This window comes from Lontra canadensis, unplaced genomic scaffold (genome assembly GCF_010015895.1).
Source record: "Lontra canadensis isolate GAN:19392208 unplaced genomic scaffold, GSC_riverotter_1.0 scaffold14, whole genome shotgun sequence".
Classification (NCBI taxonomy): Eukaryota; Metazoa; Chordata; class Mammalia; order Carnivora; family Mustelidae; genus Lontra; species Lontra canadensis.
In genome coordinates, this window is record NW_022631008.1 from 18,168,646 (window position 1) to 18,188,135 (window position 19,490).

Consider the following 19,490-nt stretch of genomic DNA (forward strand, 5'->3'; position numbering starts at 1 on the left):
TCATTAGAGGGTGCCTGGATGGCTCAGTCAGCTGAGCATCCACCTCTTGGTTTCAGCTCAGGTCACGGTCTCAAGGTTGTAAGACTGAGCCCACATGGGGCTCCATGCTGGGCTCTGCACTTGGCATGGAGCCTGCTTAAGATTTTTTTTTTTTTAAGATGTATTTATTTATTTGAGAGAGGGAGAGAGCATGAGCGGGAGGAGCAGGAGAGGGAGAATCTCAAGCAGACTCTCTGCTAGGTGTGGAACCCAACGTGGCACTCAATCCCAGGACCCTGAGATCACAACCTGAGCAGAAACAAAGAGATGGATGCTTAACAGACTGCACCACTCAGGTACCACTGTTTAAGAGTCTTTTTCTTCTTCTCCTTCTGCCTTACACCCATCCCCTCCTCCCTCTCTTTTTCTTAAAAAAAAAAAAAAAAAAAAAAAAAGGCAGATAGAAAATAAAATAAGGCTCATTAGATCTGCCACTTTCTTTCCTCAGGAAAAAAAGAAGTGTCTAAAAGTCTGTAAGAATAAATGAAATGACATGGTATATATCTTCAAATTTTAAAATCTCCTATTATATTTATAATATAAAGTAACTTTTAAAAGGGGCTTTGGTTAGATGAGAGAAAACAATTCAAGTTTAAGATAGTAATATAAATTAACTGTATAGACTATATCTTTATTTTTATTGCCATGAAAATGCAAACCAGCTCCCACTATAAAGAATGTGAACTGTTTTCTGTAGCAAAACTGTATCACTGTTAGAAGAAAACTCTATCTAAAGACTGCAAACAAATCTCTTCCTACTATCAATCTTCAAATGAAGGCATTAATTCTAAAAATGGCCTAAGGACTATGAACAATAAAATTCCAACCTATTAGAAAACAACATTAATATTCTACAACAGAGTCAAATAAAGAGTCATCAATGTAACTTTTTTTTTTTTTAACAACACAGGGTCAGTTCCTTTATATATATATTATATAGCTCACATGTTCATATATACTTAATACACCTTCAGGCCTATAAAGTCCACAAGTCATTATAAGGACCAGACAGAAGTCAGTTATGAGACAAGCCACTGATTTTAAAGCATTAATATTCATATTTTCCATGTTATGGTAAAGACATTATTTCTGTCCATTTGATAAAAGTTTTACCAGAGACCCATAAACTTACTCAGATGTACCAGAGTTAAATGACTGGATTAAATTACGAAATTAACTGTGGCAGATATCTTAGCAACAAAAGTTAACAAAGAATTTACTATCATGGTTCTGATTATTCTCTTTGACAATATAGTCATAAGTGCTTAAGATAAGTATGCTCACAGGAAACATCACTACCCATTCCCCTTCTTGGTATCACACCAAACAAAATAAAACTTACCATTTTAAGTACAAAGACCTGAGAAAAAGAGTGTCAGTTATCTGCTCACATTGTACATTTATAATGTTTTTCATCTAAAAAGTTTACCTTTAAGTCAGCCACTTCTTCATTATAATTATCTTGCTTGGTGACATTTGAAAAGGAGCGCAAAGCTCCTGTGAGACGTGGTAAAGCCATCTATTATTCAATCAGTGATCCATACAAGGAGAAACCTGAAACTGAAACAAAACAAAATGGTATTTATCTGTTGGGAGGAAGCTGGAGAAGTAATCAAACTCAACAAATTGACCTATACAAGAGAAAAGAAAAACCAATTAGTTAAAACGCAATGCTGAAAAGTTCTCCTGAAACATTTTTAAACCCATGAAGTTTTTTTAATAACTACACTGGCTATGGCTAAAGGAAAAAGAAACACAAAAACACCTGTTTGTGGGTACTACCACAACATCCCTTCAAAATGAGTTTTACAGATTCCCAAGGACTCCAATACTATACAACTAATGCCAGTCACACTGAAAGATAGGAAAGCACTTTCCCATCTTTTCTTCAATTTTGTTTTATGCTCACTGATTTCATCTCACATTATCCCTTGCTTTCAGAGTCTCACTGGCTTTTTCTCTTCTTGAAGTATCAAGCATGTTTCTATCTAAATGCATTTGCATTAATGGTTCCCTCTGTTTGAAATTCTCTTTTGATGTTCATTTAACAGACTCCTTGACACAAGACACCTTCTGAGATGGGACTTTCTTGACTACTCAATCTAAGAAAGAACAGCTACCCACTTCCTATCTCTCAAAGCACAGAATTTCAATTCTCCTTATACTAATTAATATGATATTTTCCTGTTTGTTTACTTGTTGTCTTGTTTCTTAACCAAAAAAAAAGACCTTTATTTACTGGTCTGTCCTAACAAGTGGACTAGTCTGGGAATACTCTGTGTATTCAGTAATTATCTGGTAAATAGTAAAAGAAAAAAATGGAGAAAGGGAGATAATGGCAACAGAGAGACTGAAGAACAGAAGGAAAAAATTAAAGCAGCTGGGGAAGGGGAGCACTCCCAGGAAAATAAAGAAGTCAGATGATCTGGGCTCCCTGTTTATATGCTGACAACTAAACAACTAAACCTTCTGGCAAACAGACTAATAATACTGACTATGAGGGGAGTTTTTATCTATGAAACACTGTTGAAGGGTCATCCTTGGTTAAGATTGCTTATTATAACAAAACTATAATCTATAGGTTCATAAGGCATGCATGGTTCTCTGCAGAATGCCACAAAAGGTATTTAAGTCTCTAGGACAGTTCTCAGGGATGACTCTGCCTCACATAGGACAGCTGGCAATATCTGGCGACATTCTGAGTTATCACCAGTTATCACAAGTGGAGAGTGGGGAGTATGACAGGCTTCTGTCAGAGACGCCAGTGATGCTGCTAAACATCCTACAATGCACAGGACAGTCTCCCCACAACAAAGACTTATCCAGTCCAAAATGTAAATAATGCAGAGCTTATGAAATCCCACTCCAGAGTGTGAAATAAAGATGTTTTATAGTCCAGAAACTTCTTACAGTGTGAAATGTTCCACAAACCTCAATTAAGAGACCTCATTGATTATTTTGGTTCAAAGAACATGTGTTCAATGTGGGAAGGAAAGAACCAGGGGGACCATATAGAATATTTCAGACCATGACCTGATTCTGCTCTTCTTTATTGTTTATATCCTTGAAAGTTATTACAAAGTTTAATACTTAAAAAATTCTCTGAGTCCTATATTAGAATAATTATAAACAAAATAACTGAAATGTTTAACAAAATAAGAGAGAATTTAACAGTGAATAATAATAAAAAATGACCAGGCAAATTTGAAAATATGACTTTTAGAAATAAATATATTTATTAAATTTAGAAACAATCAATAAGGGTTAAAGAATAGATTAGATGCAGCTAAGGAGAAAACTAGTGACCTGAAATAAAGATCTGAAGAAGTAACCCAGTATGCTGTCATAAATAAACAAATTAGAGATTAAGAGAGATGAAGAGGAAGAAGTCCAAATATATCAATATTCACAATAATTAAACTTAACATGCACAAGATCAACAGAATTACTAAATGGCAAACAAGTGAACATCAGAGTTACACCTAAAACATAAGACAAAGAAGCTTGGATTGAATAAGATCTTCCTGTAAGTTATAACCAAAAGTAGCTGATGGCTTTACCAAAACTTATCAAATTAGACAAAACGGACTTTAAAACAAAAGGTATTATAAAGGATTAAAAAAAATCCTCCCTACATAATAATAAAAATTACATCTCACTAAGAAAATATAAAAATTTTATATTTGCATGCCCTGATGCAAGAGCCTCAAAATAAATTCAAACAAACAGAACTCCAGAAAAAGTCACAAGTGCAACATCAAAGTGAAAGTTCAATATTTCATTATTGAGAGGTCAAACCAACGCCCTAAAAAATTCAGTAAAGTTATATAGGGGACTTGAGCAGTGAAACTAGTAAGTTTAATTTAATGAACATATACAGAAATCTGTACCTAATGATGAGAAAATATATACTCTTCACAAGTACATGTAAAAAAGTTTAATGAAGTAGTCTGTGTATATTAGGCCATAAAGCAAATTTCAACAAATTTCAAAGAATAAGTACCACACAGATCAGGGTCAACAAACTTTTCCTGTGGAAAGAGAGAATAAATATTTTAGATATGGGAGACCACAGGCAGACTTTGTCACATATTTTGGGATTTGTTTTTGCTTTTGTTTTAAACAACACTTTAAAAGTATAAAACTATTATTGGGCTCTGGGTGACCAAATTAGTTTGCTGACCCCGATACAGATTCTATTTTCTGAGCAAAATACAATAGACTAGAAATCAGAAACAACAAAGATAAAGTAAAAAAAAAAAAAAAACAAAAACCCCACAAATGACTGCATTCCAAATCAATAAGAAAATGGTACAAAAATGTCTGGGGGGAGAAAAGATTTGGATGCCCTATATCACACCAAAGAATTTTAATCAGAAAAGTAAAATGACCTAATTTGCAAATAAACACCCTATCTAGCTGATTTTAAATTTCAACTACTCATTGGGAGTGAATTTAGGAGAGTATTTCTGAAAACAAAATGACTCATGGAATCACATCTGGATTTTTCTAATACTGGGTAAATACTGTCTGGAGCATATGGAAGAAGAAATGAAAGCAGGGGTAAATAGCACAGAATGGATTCTCAAATCTTAGTATGCACCAGTTACCCAGCTAAAACTAATAAGCCCCTTCCTCTACTCCTCATCCCCAATTTTGACTCAGTAGATTAGATGGCACTGAGATGAGGCATAAGAATTTTACATTTCCAACAAGTTCAGGTCAAGGACCACACTTTGAAAACGATTGTTTTAGGGATATTATCTTTCATTCTTCTTTTTTTTTTCTTTTTTATTATCTTTCATTCTTAAGTCACATTCAATTTTGTCTCAAATGAAGTGATCAAGGAGTTTCCCCCTACTAAGAATTTAGTGACCTGAGCTTAATTTTAAGTGCACAACCTGTTTTCTAGGAGCCTTTCTCAACCATGGTCTGTGAGAGACTCAAGTCTTAACTTAGAGTGACTTGAGTGACTTTTTTCTCAATTCTCCCAAGGATGGAACATATAGTTACTATTATCCATGTGGAGAAGTAAGGGACACAACAATGCCTTTGGGCACTGAGGTTTAAATTCTCTGTCCAGATTAAAAAACTATCAAGATAGGCATTCTATTCATAATGATTGACATTAACCCAGACATTTAAAGATCTTGACAGAAAACTGAATATAATCTGCCTCAGAACATGCCTTTTACCACATAAATTAGTATTTTCAAAATGCAACATCATAACAAAAGACATATGCTACATGGAATATTCTGCTACATGGAATACTCTGCCTCAGATATGTTTTATGAATAAAACTGGTATTTGGAACCACTACTTCCACCATTTTGACATAACCCACTATAATCTCCTGAATCCCCTGTTCTTCTCTAAAAACAGCAGGGCATGAGAATAAAGATGGATGAAGTCTAATTCACAAGCCTAACAAATCCTAACAAACAAGATAATACACCCAGTCTCTAAGAAGAGATCTAACAGCAGGGCCTGGTAATGACGTTGCACTGTTGTCACATCCTACACTAACAGGAAACTTTAAAACTCCCTAAGTTCTCATCAAAATGTCCAATATGAACTATAGTTGTCAAGAAAATTAAGTAACCCATACTACTTGATTTTCTGATTTGTTTTCTGTTTTATTCCTCAGGTTGAACACTAACAGTTCAAAAATGTAATAGCTCATTTGTTCATGATCACCTCTAAATCATTTATTGACAAATAGTTGAGTTTCTTTGATTTATGAAGAACAGTTTTAGATACTGGGTATAAATAAGATTTACAGAATTCTGTTCTTCAAAACTCACTGTAGTTTGTACCAGTAAAAAAGATTACTAACACTTAAGGATACCTAAATGCATAAAAGTCAAAATGAGAAACAAATTTTACATCTTGGTTATTTATTTAATCAGCAAATATCTATACATGACCAGTTATACATTAGACACATTGTGAGGCTCTAAAGATTAAAAAAAAAAAAAATTGGGGTTATGACTACACTTGCTCTGAATAACAAGCTTACGGTATGGTTAAGAAGAGTTACAATAATTATGCAGCTATAACTGTAGGAAGACAGAGGTAGAACTTCTAAGAGAACAGGAAGGAAGGTAGATAAGGACTGAAGTTGCGATTTACAGGGCTTGAATGAATTGCCTAGTAGAGAAGAAAAGGTAAGGGCATGAAGGAGAAAACTAAATAATGTACATTTGGAGACTCATGTAATAAGAATAAAGATGTGAGCAGAGACCCAACACCATGTTTCAATTTAAGCACTTTTTATCCTGACAATCCGAGTCACTGAAAAAAATTAACATAACGTAGAAAAATTACTCAGATTTAAGTTTGGTGAACGGATTAAATGTAGGTCAAATTGGAGACCAGCAAATCAGTTGGAAAGTTATTTATTACAGTAAACCAGATGTAAGATAAAGAGGGTGGAATTAAGGCAAGAAAAAGCAGAAGAAGATGAATTTGAGAGATACTTACAATTGAAAGAGAGAATGGGTAGGATATGCTGTGAAGATGAAGGGGAAAGGAGCAGGACACCCAAATTTGTTATTCAGGAGAGGCAGAATAGTGGCATATATATGTAATAGATGCCATACAGGAAGAGGAAAGATGACTGAATAATTCGGCTTTGGAAAGTTTTGATCATGTGCCATCAAGTAAGATAAACAGCAGTTTGGGATTCCTTATCAAAGGTCTGGGCTAGAAATAGAGAATTTAGAGTTATGACTTCAGGGCAGTTAAAACCATGAGTGAATGCATTGCTTTAAGTCAAATATAAATAAACCTGTGGACTTTCTCCCTAAGAAAACAGACATACACATATATAAATATTTTATAATTCATTTCAGAAGCTGCATGAATACCATGAAACCCATCCACATGAACCCCTAAAAACGCTTGAAAGTAGACAGTAGAGGGCCAAGAATGGAGTCCTAAGAAACAGATCAGCAAAGAGTTACCATATGAAGAAAGTGTTACCACAAGAGAACAGAATGTTACAACTGCTGTTGCAGAGTTCACAGTATTTGGCCACTCTCGGGTCTTAAGTGAGTTTAGCACACATACTTTCAAAAAAACTGGGGGAGAAAGCAAATTTTGGTGGGTTGAAGAATAAATGAAAGGGAGAAAATGAGCAAATAAAATGGGTACAAGCTATTTTTTCAAGGAACCTGGCAGAGAAGAAGGAGAAAGGCAAGAAATAGTAAAATACATTGGGTCAACAGTTTTTGAAAATATAGGAGAGAGCTGAGCACAATTTCATATTCAGGGGAGAACCAGTAGAGAGAGAGGGAAACACTGAATAATCAGCACATTATGACTAAGGGAGTAGAGTCCCTGAGAATATAGGAGTGAATGAGAATAAAAGCATGAGGTAGAGATAAGACTGCTAGAAGGAAGAGCAGGGAGGGATGGATGCCTGGAGGTACAGATACGATTGTAACACGGTGAAGCATTGAATGGGGAGAGAAAAAGGTGGTAAAAGGGAGTTTCCACCAAAATCTTTGAGATCTGCTGAAACAATTCAAAAGACGATGAGAAAAAAAATTTTTGAAGACAGAAGCCAAAGTTTGATTTCACCACCAATGATAAGATAGGAAACTGATTAAGAAACCAATAAAAGATTTTTCAGGTAGCAATGAATACTCAGTTTATACTGGAAAAACACAAATTTAGAGTGGCAACAATCTGGCAAAGGAACAAAGATTGGTAGGATCCAGGGTTGAGGTTTTATAACATAGCAACAGTAGTAGGACAGTGGAGTCTAAATGATGAGACCAAGCTCTGATTTGAGGTCCAAACAAAAGGAAATGATGTTCAAGTTGGCGGTCTTAAAGACACATCATGGGGCCCTGGGTGGATTAGAGGGTTAAGTGTCTGCCTTTGGCTCAGGTCATGATCCTGGGGTCCTGGGATCCAGTCCCTCATCCTGCTATCTGCTTTGCAGAGGTCCTGCTTCCCACTCTCCCTCTGCCTGCTGCTCCCCCATTTGCACTTTCTCTCTCTCTGTCAAATAAATGAATGGAATCTTTAAAAACAAACAAACAAACAAACAAAAAAGACACATCATAATGTTCATGGTGAAAATTTCTGGTTTATAAGACTACAATGAATACATTTTAAGATAAACTGTCCTATGTCGCAGTTACCTCAGTAATTTTTATTACATATTTAGTATGACCTACTAAATGGCAAATGAATAAATGAAAAAATCCTTTAATAATAAATATTAACACCTTAGCATATAATTCTATAAGACTAAAACCCAAAAGACTATTTTTATTGGCCAGCAGTAGCCTCCTGTGATTATCTGAATAATCTTCAGAATGTTGATTAGATATAAGTACAGATAAAAAAGAAAAGGTCTTGAAGTACTTAACTGTCCTTCTAAACATTCAATTTAGGGAAGAAAAAAATCTGAATGGAATATGTTTCCCTTTGTGAAATGACATTGACCAACAACTAGTGGACTAGAATTCTAGTACACATTATTCTGAAATACCACATAGCAAGTTTTTCTAAACGGGGTCTGACTGCTTGACCCTAACTTTAGGAAAATATAGTTACTATATTTTTCATTATAAACAAATAACAGCCAAACTATATTTCCTAACGAATGTAAAGTCACCAATTAACTCTTGGCGACCATGGATACTAGAAAATTACTGGCAGGAAAAGTCAAAGTGACATAATGCAGGTGAGGGATAAAAACACTGGAATAACAGGAGTAGGCTGTGAAAGGAGTAAAATTAGAATTTAAGGTTTCAATACTTAAAATAGAATTATATGCCAACAACCAGATTTTGAAAAATAAACTGGAATATTTATATTTTACTTCTAAAAAGTGAGTTGTAAAAGAGTTAATTAAGCCAAGATTAGAATTCAGAAAACACCAGCTTTCGTAGACACATTACATATATAATCCTCTAGTATGCCATTTCAAAGGGGGGTAATTTTTCACAGTAAATTCTAAAAATGATTTTTGCCTTTTATTCCTAACTTGTACATTATTGCCATCAGTTAGTTAATACAGTAGAGTCATATCATAGGCACATTTCCCTATTTGAATCAACCAACTAAAACAGGTCAAATAAAGTTATAGACAGACAGAAACAATACTGGAGTTTCTGCCACTATTTAATAACTGAGTACTTGCTCCAGAGTGAATGGAAGATGAGCAATAAAAATATGATGCTCCCTTCATGTGAGTCACTATATGCATTTCAAACTGTGAGCATCCTGCTGCACTGCAATGTTTAAAACTATGTTCCCTTAAAAAAAAAAAAAAAATAGGGCATCTGGGTGGCACAGTAGGTTGAGGGTTGGACTCCTGATTTTTGTGAGATCAAGCCTGGCCTCTGGCTTAGAGTTTGCTTAAGATTCTCTCTCCCTCTGTCCCCCCCTGCCTCTGCACACTCTCTCACTCTCTCAAAATAAATAAATAAAATCTTTTAAATATATATATATACACACATCATGGCCATTAAACACAAGCCAACTTTTCACCTGGTTCATTTGAAGAAACTGATCATTTTCCAAGTCTGGAAAAAAGACACGACTGCATACAACATACTAAGACAGTGTGTTTTGACAAACTTGTGTCCAGCTGAAGGATTTTCAAGGGCAATTTTTAACTATTCATAATTTCTACCCAAGAAGTTTACTTAATATCCTAACTCATTCCTAAGCAAGAAGCAACTGCTCTTCAACAGTTTCCAGTCAAATTAGAAAATATACTTGGAACCTCGACAACACAGAAAGCGAGGGTAATATAAATAATACATAAATATACACTTTTTATATAAATAACATATCTAATGATTTATTAAAAATGAAATTTATATAAGGGTCATACTCTTTAATTTACTTCCCCCAACTATTTACTTACATTAACCCTAGGTTTCCCACCCTAGGAAGAATAGACCAATTAGGCTCATAACTCTAAACCAAAGTTTTCATATTATAAGAGACCCCCATAATTATATTAATTTTACTTTTTAAGGGTAAAGAACGCTTTTCTTTAAATGCTCTTGGAAAAACAAGTGTCTAGAAAAATATATCAGCTCCAGTTAAGAACAAGAAGCGTAGTCAGAAAGCATTTCACAAACCCCAAACAAGTTCACTTATTACTCCTAGAGAACACATGGAACAGATACACAACATACTAGGAGTGTCTATCTTAACTCTCTCCACACTAGTCCAGTTGAAAAGGTCCTGGGCCAGGTTATCTGAGAAAGGCAGAATTCTAATTCCACCCCAAACTATGGGCTTCTGGAAGACCGAAAAAATGTCTGTCTGTCCCTTAATAAAACCTGAATTCACCAAACCAAAACTCTAGTGATTCTCAAGCCTTAGCTATTTAGAGAGAAAGGGTTTTCCTGACCTTACACTGGTTCTTCTGTATTACAACTTTATGGAGCACCACTACATTCCTGAATATGAGCTCCTTTAGGAATTCTAACTCAAATTTTTACACCCAAACAAACAGGATTATCCACTTTGAATAAAAAAAAAATTATCAAAGTGTATGATGACCTTAATCTTTACTTCTTATTGTTTTGTGCATAGCAGAGGAAATTCTTAAATAGCCCTAACACTGACATTATATAAAAGAAGTTGGCACACACTCACTACCCCTTTTTCTCAAGTAGAGAAAAACATTAAAATGAGGACTCCGATGAATTTATGTGGTAAACGAATATAAAAAACAGAAAAGTAAATTACTACACACTAGATATTATGAATGCCTCTCTATGTCCAAATACATAGAGAGTAAAAATTCTGTTATGTTACTACACTGCATTTAATATATATGCTTTATTATTTCTGAAAAAAAAATGTATTGACATAGCCATATTTAACATTCATGAGTGAACTGTTTCAATATTATGAAAACTTAACTACTGATAAAAAAACCCAAGTGCTTTCTTTTGCTTTCTGTGATATCAGTCAGAAATATGCCCTGAAAAATAAAGGTCCACCAGAATGTCTTTTCTGTGTCTTGTCCTGAGACGAACCATCACCTTCTTATGAGACTTTATCCTCTGCTACTCCCAGCTTCCTAAACTAAAAAAAAAGTTTGAAAGGATCAGGCCTGTTAGTTGTCATTCTTTCTTATATTCTTTCTAGGCCCTTTTCTTAGCAATAAATTATATATTCTACAATTGAGAGGAAAAACAAGTTTTGAAAATGATACTCTTCACCTTTTCAAAATCTAATTACTGAAAGAAACATCATGTTTCAAAAAGTATTACAAACAATTTTAAAATTCACTTTCTCTAATGTTTTAAAAATTAGTGCATGTAACCTTAAACTTTTAAATAATAATATAGACATTTCTCTAAAGATTGTTGCTTAACAATTTTTACAGTGAAGATACCAGGAAAATCATGATATCTGTTGACTTAATAAAAATGGTATCTGTATAGATTGAACAATGATGTTTTTCAATGTCTTTTAAAAATTTCCATATAAGTATAGACCATAAAATAACTGATTACTGGATGTTGCTTCCTGATCATAAATATACTTTAAAAAAAGAGCTATTTGTACTTAAGTCATCAAATTTATGCACTCTTTCCCACATTAGTGACTTCTAAATAGGTGAACACACCAGTCATCCTACTTTAAGCCTTCTCTTCACCAAGTCAATCAATCCTATTTCTTTCCATCAACCCCCTCATTATTCCTTGGTTTACATCCTGTAAATTGTAGTATTTTTCAAAAGAGAAAGATCTGAAGCAAATATGGCAAAAATTAAAACTTGTTAAATCTTGTTAAATTATTTTCTGAAATCTCCCATATTCTTGAAATATTTCATAATTAAAAGTTTTAATTAAGTTTCAATAAATACAGAAGCTAATAAGAGAGAGAGCAGTTTTAAAGCAACAAACTGAATGGCAAATCACTGGTTCTGAAACTGCTACCTAAAAATTATCAGGTTAATGAGAGACTGAACATCTGAACATGGAGCATCTGGGTGCTTGTTTAATGTTCCTACACACATTGTGTCTCAATGCCTCTTAAGGAAATAGTTCATAATAGGTAACCAAATTTTTGAAATACGTACCAACTTTTTAAAAGGTTAAAGGGGAAAAATGAACACAAAGTAAAAGATCTGACAAGCCCATCACAGTAGCACACCTTGAGACCTTGTAAAGACTTGAGAAACACCAGGCTCACCGGAGTGAAAAAGTAAACTTCAAGGTTGGTAATCTCACCAAGGAAGACTAAAACTTGATCAATTTTCACAATCATCTGAAAAAGATGTTAAAGTGTTTCTTATCCCACTTTTTATTCAGCACCAATAAAAAATATATTGCATCTGGTGAAAACACTTTCTATCCCTTCATCAATTCATTCAAGAAAAATTTACTCAGTGGAGATACATGATAAAATTGCTGACATGAAATTGTCCCCTCTCTCTTTATTAGTAATATTTTCTTCTCTACTGGATCATCTCCAAAGCCTAAAAATATGGTATAAGGGCTCCCATGTTTAGAAACCCCCACTGACTCCACAGCCCTCTTCAATTAACATCTTACTTTTCAGCTTCTCTACAATAAAAATTCCATTCCGATCAGGCTTTTACCTCCACTGTTCCATCAAAAGAGCTATCAGTGTCACAAATAACCTCAGCATTGCCAAATTCAATGTTACTTCTCAGTCCTTGTTTAATTCCTGTCAGTTTTTGACCTAGCCCTTCTAGATAAAGTTGCTTCCCTTTGCACCTACGACACCAGTATCTCATTTTTTTCTCCAACACTGCCACTTTTTTCTCCTGTTGATTCCTCCTCATCCTCCTATGCTTTAAGCATTGCTGTGCACCAAGATCAGATCTCAGACCCCTTCTCTAGCTACACTTGTTTCTTAGGTGATCCCATTCAGTCTCAATGCTTTAAGTATCAGTTATACACTAATTCCAAATTCTTATCTCCATGCTGCACATCTCACCTGTATTCCAGATTTGTATACTCGTTACCTCTTTCACATCTCCACTTGCATGTTTAATAGTCAACTCAAACTTAAGAATATCAAAATTGATCTCCCACTGCAAATCTCCTGTGGTCTACTTCACTTTAATGAATCAGAACTCCATTCTGACTATTGCTAAGGCCAAAAATAAACTTGGAGTTAATGCTTTACTCATCAGCAAATTCTCCCAATTCTAGCTTCAAAATATATTCAGAATCTGACCACTTCTGTCACTCTTTCTTCCCTAGATTATTAGAATCGCCTATCTAGTCTCCCTGTTTTCATCCTTACTAACAATCTAGTTTCCACACACAAACAAGAATAATTCTTCCCCCAAACAGGTAACATTTGTGGCTCTACTCTGCTCAAAAACCATTAAAGGTTTCCCATACCTCTGAGTAAACTTCAAAAGGTTAAAGAACTTGGCTTTCTCTTACATTTTGATCTGATCTCCTCTAACTCTCCTCCTTGCTCATATTGGGACATCCATATTGCCCTTCCTTCTAGTGCTATAACTATACCAAGCAGATCTCCCTATATGAACACTTTTCTCAAACATGCCACATAGGTAGTTCCTTCATTTCCTCAGGTCTTTGCTCAAATGTCTCTTTACCAGAGAAGCCGTCTCTGAACAGCACCCCCTTCCTTGATCCTTCTCTTGCATTCAACTCACTTTATTTCATGGCACTTATCACATGACATGTTTTCTGTGTTTTTTATCAGTTTCATCTAATAGAATATGAGCCAGATGAGGGTGAAAATTTTGCTTTGTTCATTGTAATATCCACATTATCTAAAATAAAACAGTATTTTGGGCCTAGTAGGTTCTCAATAAGTATTTGTATTTTGGCCAGATAGACCAACTGAAAAGAAAAAAGGAGGTCAAATGGCCACAAAAAAGAGGCAGTATTTACAGGTCTGGATACACACACACACATATATAAAATATGTATTTTTTAATGTTTACATAATCTTCATTTCAAAACCTCAAAAATACCCCCCCAACACATAAGTTAATTTAATAACTTGATTAATTTATTTTAGTACTTAAGGAGATGTTTTACAAACTAGTAAGTTTTCCAAACACAAAAGAAAAATCTAACGTGATTTTCTCAACTCATGATGCCACTCTTCTCAAAGAACTCAAGAACTTATACATGCAGAAATTTAATCCTCAAGTCAATACTTGGGTATTTTCTAAATTTCAGGCTAATATAATAGAAAACAAAAAGCAATGGTAAAAGTTGACAGTTGCTAGAAAACCTAGAGTAGGAGTGGGCTCAGAAGGAAAACCACAGTAGAAGAATGTAGGAACAGATTCCACTCACCTGTTACTTCTTAACTAGCATTTCTATTATATCCAATAAATACAAAGAGAAGAGCTCTGAAAAACGAGTTCAATCATTTTTCAAACTCCCTAATAACTATTTTTTCCCCTAAGCTAATGGCCAAAATCAGTAACTTAGGATACCAACTTTTTCACTTTTTAAATCAATGACAAAGCCTCTACTTTACTTACTTCAGACTGTGCAGGCTGCATTCACGGGTATTTTTCCTTGATTCAAGTTAATTCAAAGTCTCACAAAGCCAGCATCTTGACTAGCACCTCAGGACTGCAGTAGTGTATGTCTTGGTTTTCCCTAGTACTACTTGCATGGTTCTTGGCTATACCAAGAAACTCAATAAATATTTGTTCAATGATCTGTGACTCTTTCTAAAAGTGATCTTTAGGCTATTCCTTGTTTCCCCACCCCCAGAGTGCAGACAGTGCTAATATTTTGCAAAGTTTCCTTCACTCCTTAAAGAATGCTCATAAAAACAGTTTAAGGAGTCCCCCGGTGTTAAAAGTCCTGCTTAAGTCAGGTCTATTTTAGAAAACACATGCACACTGGGAAAAAAATGCACTGAGATTATTTGTACAAAATGAGTATCATCCTCATATTAAGTTCTTATAAATCATATATGTCAGGTTTTATAATTAAGTTTCTTAAATCAAGATGAAGGTATATTTATTTCTATTGATGTTTAAAAGTAGAATTTAACATTTTTAGATTGTTTTATCTGATTAGCCTGTTGGGCATTTATTGACTTTCAAGAAAGTAAGTAAAAGAATTTTTCTAAAAAAAGACAAATAGAACCCTTCAACAAAGGGATGTCCATGTGGTTTTCTGTCTTTGGACATGTAAGAATTGGAAGCAAAGAAATGTTGACTTGAAGACGACTGGGGTCAGCCTTCTCCCTGCAGGCTCAAGATCAACCATCCCAGAATGAAAAAAAAGAAGAAAAGAAATAAAGAAAAAAATTGTCTCATTAATAAGAATTTTATTGGAATGGAATGTTTTCCTTTATCAAATTTGCACGCCATACTTCCAAGCTACACACAACTGAGTAACTTTCTAGTCACTAACTTAATTTCAAAATGACCTAGCAAGTCTTTAAAAATGCTGGGAAACTGGGGCAACTGGGTGGCACAGTCAGTAAAGTGTCTGACTCTTGGTTTTGGCTCAGGTCATGATCTCAGGGTCCTGAGATGGAGGCCTGAGATAAAGGCCAGGCCTACTTGGGATTCTCTCTCCCTTTCCCTCTGTCCTTCTCTATTCCCCCCACCCCCTACGCCACATCCACTCTCTTTCTAAAATAAATAAATCTTCAAAAAAATAAAAACTAAATGCTGGGAAACGTGACCAACCTCCTCTCTGACTACTCCATAATCCTGAGATAATTCCCTCCTTTTGAAGCTCTGCTTTAATAGACCAGAATAGAGGCTTCTGAATTCATATGGTTTAGTTACAAGTTCTCCAATATAAACTGGTTGCATTGGGATCACAGTGGAGTTGTTTGAACAATAGACATCTCTAGACACCACCCGTAGAAATTCTGATTCAGTACGTTTAAAAATCTCCGGTTTAATTTTTTTTTTAAGATTTTATTGATTTATTTATTTGACACAGAGAGAGAGAGATCACAAGGAGGCAGAGAGGCAGGCAGAGGGAGTAGAAGGGAAGCAGGCTCACTGCCGAGCAGAGAGCCCGATGTGGGGCTCGATACCAGGACCCTGGGCTCATGACCTGAGCCTAAGGCAGAGGCTTTAACCGACTGAGCCACCCAGGTGCCCCTCTGGTTTAATTATTAAACAAGTAGGTGTGAACTTTCCCACCTTCAAATATAAATATTTCTCAGCAATCATTTTATTAAAACATATACTGAGAATGCTTACTGCTACTAGCTTTAAAATTATGTATGTCTTCCAAATTCCACCTTATTTTCCCTATCAGTTCAAATCTTTGATAATGAATTTCCTAACAATTCTCTTTGAAGAACAGATCATAGAATTAGAGGAAGATAAGCCCCAAACTCCAAAACCAGAAAGATAAAATAAGATTCTACCTTAATTTACAAAGGTCCCCAGGAGTCTATTCAAGTAACAACGAGGAGAGGCAAAATGACATAGTATGAACGTAAAATAAAAAGAATGAGAACTGAATTCAGATGTCCATTTTTGTTTGATGATAAAAAATCAGCTAACTTTTCCGGGTATCAACTTTCTGATCCATAAAATAAAGAGGAGTTTCAAAATTATATATTTTTTTAAGATTTATTTATTTATTTGAGAGAAAGAGAGAGAGAATACAAACTGGGGGAGCGGCAGAGGGAGAGGGAGAAGCAGGCTCTCTACTGAACAGGGATCCCAATGTGGGGCTCAATTCCAGCTCCCTGGAACCATGACCTGAGCTGAAGACAGAAGCTTATTAGCTGACTGAGCTACCCAGGTGCCCCTCAAGATGATTTTTAAATGCTCCTTTCAGGTTGAATGATCTGATTAAATCAGAATATTCAAAGATGGATTAAACTGCATTAAACCTGAATAACAGAGTTTCAGAAACAAGACAACCTGTAAAGCAGATCATTATAGCTAATAGCAGGAAAATGAAACTGAACACAAACATTCTCAAACATACTTGCTCATCTACATGCAAAATGGAGGACTTAAATGAGATGCTATATGGTAAATGAATGACATTTACATAGTCTACTATGAGGGAGGCATTATACTAGGCAAAAGATGTAAGAAACAAGACCCAGTAACTACTTTAAAAAACTTTATAGTATAATGTAGGAAAAAGACATATAATGCCTACCTTCTCACAATTACTAAATACGTTAAGATACCTTATTTTTTCCTCCTTGGTAATTATGCACTTTTTCTTTCCATAAATGTTTGTTAAAATTTCAACTTCAGGTAGTTATCTCCTCAGAGTTGAAAACTGTGCCACATTATATAAAGATATATTTTGCACTGCAAGGGCTTATGCTAACGACCTCCCCAGAGAAGATTCTATGGGGCAAAAAATTTACTTGTCAATAAGTACCATACATATTTCTGATGAATATGCTTTGTGCATATAATTCTTGTGAATTACAAGTTATTAACACATAGAAGATCCAATGAGACCAATGTAAAAATGGGAAAAATAAAGTCTTTTTCAGATAGTAACTGATTTCCAATTGTGAACTTTGTATTTAAGCCAACTTTACAGAAAGAACAAAAATTATTCTGGGGGCTCCTGGGTGGCTCAGTCAGTTAAGCGGCCGACTCTTAATTTTGGCTCAAGTCATGATCTCAGGGTATTGAGACAGAGCCCCGCATTGGGCTCCCCACTCAGTGGAGAGTGTGCTTGAGATTCTCTCTCTTCTTCTCCCAATACCCCTCCCCCCACTTGAGCTCCCTCTCCCTCTCTCTCTCAAATAAATCTTAAAAAAAAAAATTATTCTTAACTGGCAAAACATTGGCACGTATGATTTTGATCAAAGGCAAAATCAAGTCATGCTGTTCAAGAAAAATAATCTGTTCCTTTTTAGGGGCCCATTACATATTAATATTGACAATAACTTACTCTCATGAAAAGCTTCACTTTGGTCCACTAGAGATCCACGACATGAAGAGGAACCTTAGTTAAGATTCTCTGTTAAAAGGGTGGACTATAGAAAGTTGCATAAGCACAGACACTGTATCTCTCTTGATTTTCCAGGCCTAGCACAGTGCCTGACACAGATGAAGATATGAATGAATGAAATGATAAAAGAAAACTGTTCAGCAGGGATCAAGAAGGCTAAACCATGAAAAATTATTCATCCAAATAAGATCATTTAGCCTAACTTAATTGGCATCTCTAAGGAGCATTTTTCTCATGCGAGACTACTATTATAATATCATCTCAAATAAAAAATACATGCACAGAACCTCAATCCAGATTAGAATCAAAAGCTGAATTCTTAACTTTTCACAACACTCTGAAAATGAGAAAAAAATTCATCCATGAAACATGAAATCTAGTGATGAAGATACCGGCTATTCAATCCAATCTTACTTAGAGAAAGAAAATATTTTTACTAGCTTGAGTGTACATGTGATACCATTCATATCAAACTTTTAGCTAACGCTAAAATTATGCTTCTTTTAAACCAAAGAAGAGCAAAATACACAAACACACTGCATTCAATAAATAAATAAACTTATGATATAAAGGCTATTTAATACAACTGCCCCCATACCCACAACACCTGCCTCAAACGCGCACACATCTACTTACTTCAATATGACATTCTAGACTCGGCGATTGCTAAATTCACCCACAATTCACCATGACCAACTCCCTAACCAGACTATTTACTTTTCAGTGTGGGGGTAAAAAAGATATAAAGGAGGCTTTTCTCCCAAAATCTGTGTGAAGAAAACGAAGAAGTTACCGCGGCTTTTAACAAAACAAACGAAACCTAAAGAAAGCAAATTACCCTCACACAGGAAAGAAAAATCACCCTATCTGGTCACCACGTTGTGGCCCAATACCTGGCCAATATCTGGCTTGGGGCGATTTTTCTGATCACTACTCGCACCTACAGATTCCAAGAGTGGGACCAGACTGTCGGAGACCACAGACACGACTTCAGGCCCCGAGAGGGATGACAGCTCTTGGCTTGCCACCTAGTCCCGAAGGGGCTGTCGGGTCGCGTAGCCCACCCCGAACTTCCTGCCCCGCCATCTACCCGTGGCCGCGGCGCCCCTCCTCCTTCTCCCACCTCCACCTCCTCACCTCTCCGCACCAGCTCACGCGCATCCCATCACTCGGTCAGCTTCTACCTTCGAGTCTCCCTCCCTTTCGTTTTCATTTTTACTTCCCACGCCGGGTAGAGAACGGAGGGCAGAGCCGAAGATGCCAGTGGGCGGCTGCACCGCTGTGCCTTCCTCCGCACCCCACCCGGAGCTCGCCGGGGTCGCTCCAAGTCACAGAGTACAGCGCCTCGACCACCACACAGACCTACAAACCCGGCTAGGAGGGAGGGGGCGGAGCAGGCGCGGGCCTACACGTCACCCGACCGCAGCGGCGCCAACGTCGGCACGTCAGCTCCCCCGGGCCCCACCCCGTCCGCGCGCGCGCCGCCCGCCCCCTGCTCGCCTCCGGCTCGCCTCC

At 36.0% G+C, this 19,490-nt stretch overlaps 1 protein-coding gene and 1 non-coding gene across 5 annotated transcripts in view; one reads left to right on the forward strand and one right to left on the reverse strand.

The window, feature by feature from the left end:
* The window catches only part of ASCC3 (activating signal cointegrator 1 complex subunit 3), a 340,635-nt gene extending 321,255 nt beyond the window's left edge, over positions 1-19,380 (reverse strand). For 2 of the 4 annotated variants that reach the window (XR_004382744.1, XM_032858206.1), the window contains exons 1-2: positions 19,113-19,380; positions 1,469-1,599 (exon numbers count right to left, since the gene is read on the reverse strand). Coding sequence is in view for 3 of the 4 variants with exons in the window: in XM_032858206.1 (XP_032714097.1) it covers positions 1,469-1,558 (90 nt within the window). In the remaining variant the exon portion in view is untranslated. The remainder of the gene's footprint in view (positions 1-1,468; positions 1,600-19,112) is intronic. The other 2 variants (XM_032858205.1, XM_032858204.1) reach the window with 2 other exon arrangements.
* On the forward strand, positions 15,158-15,290 carry LOC116868247. The gene has a single exon (XR_004382786.1). It is a non-coding gene; the product is annotated as a small nucleolar RNA SNORA38 (small nucleolar RNA).
* Positions 19,381-19,490: the final 110 nt, after the last annotated feature.